The sequence below is a fragment of the Platalea leucorodia genome, assembly GCF_965183815.1.
Source record: "Platalea leucorodia genome assembly, chromosome: 9".
NCBI classification, from domain to species: Eukaryota; Metazoa; Chordata; class Aves; order Pelecaniformes; family Threskiornithidae; genus Platalea; species Platalea leucorodia.
In genome coordinates, this window is record NC_138831.1 from 17,401,071 (window position 1) to 17,406,717 (window position 5,647).

A 5,647-nucleotide genomic window follows, 5' to 3' on the forward strand; every position below is an offset into this window, starting at 1 on the left:
ATGGTGGGGTCAGTGGTAAGTCAGTGATGGGTCAGTTTTGGGGTCAATGATGGGATCAGTGATGGGATCAAAGATGGGTCAATTTTGCGGTTCGTGATGGGTCAGTGATGGCTCAGTTTTGGGGTCAGTGATGGGGTCGATGGGGTCAGTGATGGGCCCAATGGGTCAGTTTTGGGGTCAGTGATGGGTCAGTTTTGGAGTCAATGATGGGGTCATTGATGGCTCAGTTATGGGGTCAGTGATGGGATCAAAGATGGGTCAGTTTTGGGATCAGTGATGGGGTCAGTGATGGCTCAGTTTTGGGGTCCGTGATGGGGTCAGTGATGGGGTGGGTGCTGTGTGTTTGGGAGGTGCAGCCATGGGGTGGGGGCAGTGATCAGCTGGGTGCTGCTGTTCAGGTAGCTCTGTCCTCCTCCTCCCAGGCCCGCCTAGGGTGGTCGGGGGGTCTCCCCGCCATCCTGCGGAAGGAAGGGAGGGAGGCAAGGGGTGAGAAGGACCCTGCGCCCCCTGGGGCTGCCCTGCCGGGGCAGTGGCGCAGAAGTGGCCATGCTTGGGGGGCTCCTCGCTCCCCCCCTGTCCGGGAGCTGCTGGCAGCTGCCCAGAGAGCCAACGTGTCCTTCATGTGGGTGGCCAGTGATGGGTGGGGAGCCCTGGAGAGCGTGGTGGCTGGCAGTGAAGCAGTGGCGGAGGGAGCAATCACCATCGAGCTGGCAGCCTACCCCATTAAGGAGTTTGCTGCCTACTTCCGTAACCTCAACCCCTACAATAACAGCCGAAATCCCTGCTTTCGGGAGTTTTGGGAGCAGAAGTTCAAGTGCAGCTTCCACACGCAGGACTGTAGCCGGTACTCCCTCAAGACAGGCAAGTTTGAGCCAGAGTCCAAGATCACGTTTGTGGTCAATGCGGTCTATGCCATGGCCCGCTCTCTCCACAACATGCACCAGGCGCTGTGCCCCAACGCCACCAAGCTCTGCGACGCCATGAAAGCCGTCAATGGCAAGAGGTTCTACAAGGACTTTATGCTCAATGTTAATTTTGATGGTGAGTCCAGAGATGGAGACAAGGGTTGGCTGCCTAACTGGAAAGGGATGGGTGGAGGGACGGGGAGGAGGAAGGAGACCCGTATTTGACCCAAAGCCCTCCGGTTCCTCCATCCTGCCCACACCTGGGGACCCGTGTGCTATGGGCTGTGGTTGTCCCAAGATGCCAACAGCTCACCATCACCCTTGGGAGGCAATCTAGGCCTTCTGTCCCCAGTGTGGAGAAGCTGGTGACCAACTCCATCCTGCTAGAGCTGGGTGGGACCGGCCCCACAGGAGCCCCTCCGGGAACGTCAGGCCTTGGAGACCTCACTTGGAAGCGCCATGATTTATTCACATTTCAGGGATTAAAGTGGAGGGAGAACCTTGATCAGGGACCTACATAGTTGGGGATGAATTAGAAGTGTGGCTGTGCTCTGTGACTTGGGCTGAGCCCAGCTACCCAGGTGTCACTGAGAGCCATGGAGGCTGAAAAATCCCGCTCTGTCCCTGCAGAGCTGGCTGGGGCTGCCGAGCATTTAGGCATGTGGGGAGATGATAGTTCTCAACCATTGCTTTCCTGCTCCTAATGTGTGCATAGGCAGCAATTATGAGAGTGAAGGCAGGGAACAGGTTGGACATTTGCCTGTGACCATGGTGGGATGTGACCCTTTGAAGGGGCCCTGCCTCCACGCCGGGAGCGAGCACTCTCCTGCCCCATGGCAGTCACCATCTCCCTTTCTTCTCCCTCCAGCTCCGTTCAGGCCAGCAGGCACCAAGAGTGTCGTTCGATTTGACCGCTACGGTGATGGCATCGGGCGCTACAACATCTTCAGCTATCACCACATGGACGGGCGGTATCGGTATCAGAAGGTGGGCTACTGGGCTGAGGGGCTCATCCTCAACAGCAGCCTCATCCCCTGGGCTGAGACCTCCATCCCCGTGTCCCAGTGCAGCGACCCCTGCAAGAAGAATGAGAGAAAGAGCATGCAGCCCGGAGACATATGCTGCTGGATCTGCATCCCCTGCCAGCCCTACGAGTACTTGCTGGATGAGTTCACCTGCGTGGACTGCGGTCTCGGTTACTGGCCCAATGAGACCCTGAATGGCTGCTACGAGTTGCCCCAAGAGTGTATCCGCTGGAAAGACGCCTGGGCCATTGGTCCCGTCACTATCTCTTGCCTGGGTTTTATCTCCACCCTCTTTGTTTCTGGAGTCTTCGTGAAGAACAATGATGACACCCCCATCGTGAAGGCCTCAGGCCGGGAGCTCTGCTACATTCTCCTGACCGGGGTCCTCACGTGCTACAGCATGACCTTCATCTTCATCGCAAAGCCTTCCACCGAGGTGTGCACGCTCCGGCGTCTGGGGCTGGGCACGTCCTTCGCCGTCTGCTATTCGGCCCTCTTGACCAAGACGAATCGCATCGCCAGGATCTTCAGCGGGGTGAAGGAGGGGGTCCAGCGCCCCCGGTTCATAAGCCCCACGTCACAGGTGGTCATCTGCATGGCCCTTATCTCTTGCCAGCTGATCATCGTCATCATCTGGCTGCTGGTGGAGACCCCCGGCACAGGCAAGGAGACGGAGCCTGACAAGAGGTACATCGTCACCCTCAAGTGCAACAACTGCGATTCCAACATGCTCGTTTCGCTCACCTACAATGTCCTCTTGATGGTCCTCTGCACGGTCTATGCCTTCAAGACACGGAAATGCCCCGAAAACTCTAAAAGGGCTTGATCGGAGCGGTCCTGGTGACTTGGGCCCCGCAGGGTTTGTGGCTAGGAGATGCGTGGGCCTGGGCAAGGGTCTTCGGCCATGGACCTGGTGATGGTCACCTCTGCATTGGGGCGTTCGTTACCGGGTGAAGTGTGGCTGAGGGGGTAACGAGTCCTGGGGAGAAGGACTGCCCTTGGCAGACTGTTTGCTAGGGTGAGGATGGGAAATGCCCCTGAGACCTCCAGAGACCCCCTCTGACCTGACTGCAGAGGAGTGATTGCCACCCTTCAGCCCCAGCGCATGAATGCCAACCCCAGGGCCCGCCTGGTCCCTGGGAAGCCGAGCAGTGCAGGGGATGGAGGAGCGTGGGGTGCACCCTGCACCACCTCAACCCCCCAGCAAGGTGCCCTGCCAGCTCTGGAGGACTGTGTGGGGGTGGCTGCGGTCGGGGGCTTCTGGAGAGGACCTGTATCCCCTGGTGGGAGCAGGCACTGGGATGAGGGGTGTTGGTGAGGCTGGGTGGGGTGCTGCTCAGGGTGCGCCCCCCTTGCAGGAGCAGCGTGTCCCCATCAGGGCAGTGCCCATCCTCTGCCCATGGGTCTCCAGCAGGTCCACCCTGACGGAGGGACCCGGTGCAGGGTGGGATGTGCCTGCGGGGTGCAGGCAGCAGCCTCTGCCCGGTGGGAGGTGGCTGGTGCCACAGCGAGGGCTTCATCCTGCCCCACTCGGGGCAGAGGGCTGGCAGCAGCAGCACCTGATGCCCACCGCTGTCTCCAGGTCCAGACCACCACCATGTGCATCTCAGTGAGCCTCAGCGGCACCGTGGTCCTTGGCTGCCTCTTCACCCCCAAGCTCCACATCATACTCTTCCAACCCCAGAAGAACGTGGCCAGCCACCGCGTGGGCACCGCTCGGTTCAGCGTGGCAGCCGCCAGCTTTAGCCAGTCCCACGGTGAGTGCAGGGGGGCTGGGGAAGGGCTGGGGGGCAGCACCCCCTTCCTGGCAGGGAGCTGGGGGCAGCCCAGCACGGGCCCCTGAAGGAAACAGGGGTGCAGGGTAGGGCACAGCTGGGAACAGGGCAATAGAGGCTGCTGTGTCCCCTATGGCTCAGCCTTGGCTCTGTCCCAATCCCCCATCTCCCCCTGCCTCACGTGGCTGTGAGCCCCAAGGCTGCAGCATGGTCTGCTGGGGGGGACCACTCCCGGGGGCCTGTCCTCACCCTGGGGGGACACGGCCACCCTGGGCACCCTCCACCCCAGCCCCGGGGGATGCAGCTGCCCCCGGCCCCTGTCACCAACCCAGGGGGGACACAGCTGCCCTGGGCACCCTCAACCCCAGCCCTGGGGGACGGAGCACCCTGGGCACCCATCGCCCACCCCAGTGGGATGCCCTGGGGGGGGTGCTGCTGCCGGACCCCAGCCTGCCCCTGACTGCTGCCTTCCTGGCCAGGCTCGGCCTCGCAGTACGTGCCCACAGTGCGCAACGGCCGTGAGGTGGTGGACTCCACGACGTCGTCCTTGTGAAGGACGGGGAGGCCAGGTCGTGGTGCTGCTGCTCCTGCCCGCGGCTGCACTGCACCCCGGCTCCCTCCCCAGGGAGAGCAGCGCCCGCGGCACCGCCCGCTCAGGGGCCAGAGGCAGCCGGGAGGCTCGGCCCCCGCCCCAGCACGAGCTACACGTCCCACGCGCTGGGTCATGGTACGTTGTCACCCTTCCTTTGCACTGAGCCACGTTACACATCCCTTGTCCCCTGCCCTGAGCCCTGGTGCACTACCCCCTGTAAGCTCAGTTGTTGTAGGTTAAACCCCGACTTCAGCCTTCCTCATCGCAGGATGAGGTCTGTCTGAGTCGCCAGGGAGGAGGCCATGGGGCTGGCATCTTTCTTTGCACCTCGAAGGACTGCAGGGGCAAAGCAGCAGAGGTGAGGTGACAGCCCTCTGTCCCCTCCAGGCAGGGCACGTTGCAGCCCGTGATTCGCAGGGCCAGGAGGGAGCCAGGGGGCAAGTGGCTCGGCTGGAGGCTGCTGGTCAGGAATAGCCCCCTCCAGAAACAGCCCCCTCCCCACAGACCCGCTGGGAGCAGAGCCCCCCTCGCCCAGGGTGGGGGAGCTCCGTGCTGGGGTCCTGCCTCCTCCCCGCTGCCCTCACTCACCCTCTCTGATGTACGCCATCTCCTCACGCATATCCGCCTGCCGTCCCATGAGCCCTGGGGGGACGCAGCACCCCAGGGTGCTGAAGAGAAGTGCAGCCACCCTCTCTGGCTGGAAGCCTGTTGGGGCTTCAAGCTTTTGGCCCCAGGATGCTGCGGAGCCATAACCCAGTCTCTGAGGCTGCAGGGACCGACGCCAGGGGCAAGTTAAACCTCATGGTGACACACATTTGAAGGGTCCAGTGTCAGCATTGCCCTGCCCAAAGGACCGGTCAGGTTGGGATCCCACCTTAGCCACACTCTTGTCCTGGTCGTGCAGGTGAAAGAGCAGCGGCAGTACGCTGTCCCACACCTCCTTCTTCATCCTCTTCTTTTCGGCACCCACCACGAGCCCCATCGTGGTTTGGAAGAGACGGATGGAGAGCTCCCGCACGGTGCCTGACTCCTGGGGGAGGAGGGGAGGAGGACCTCAGCCCCAAGCCCATGGCGTGCAAGGGGCTGACATGGAGATGGATGTCCCCAAACCAGTGGCAGGCAACCCCGTTCCAAAAGGGAGCGAGCTGCGGCATGCAGAAGGTCTGCTCAGGGGGGCTGGGGTCCCCGGGGCTGGGGTCCGGAGAGGGAGACCCTGCGGAGGGCTGGGGGATGCTGCCAGGGCAGGGTGCGCATTGGTGGGGCTCAGCACACCTGCTGCCCTCCTGCCACCACCGTCCCCACCGCGGCAGGGAGGCCGAGCCGGGGTGAGTCCATGCCGGGGGCTTGGGA

At 62.3% G+C, this 5,647-nt stretch overlaps 1 protein-coding gene across 1 annotated transcript; it reads left to right on the forward strand.

Annotated features, from left to right (window-relative positions):
- LOC309594855 (metabotropic glutamate receptor 2-like) lies at positions 1–4,012 on the forward strand (the record flags this gene model as incomplete). The annotated part of the gene is made up of 4 exons (XM_082321258.1): positions 1–15; positions 585–1,041; positions 1,774–3,138; positions 3,513–4,012. 3 exons carry the CDS (start codon positions 1–3, stop codon positions 2,754–2,756), a joined length of 1,455 nt encoding a protein of 484 aa, XP_082177384.1. The 3' UTR covers positions 2,757–3,138; positions 3,513–4,012.
- Positions 4,013–5,647: the final 1,635 nt, after the last annotated feature.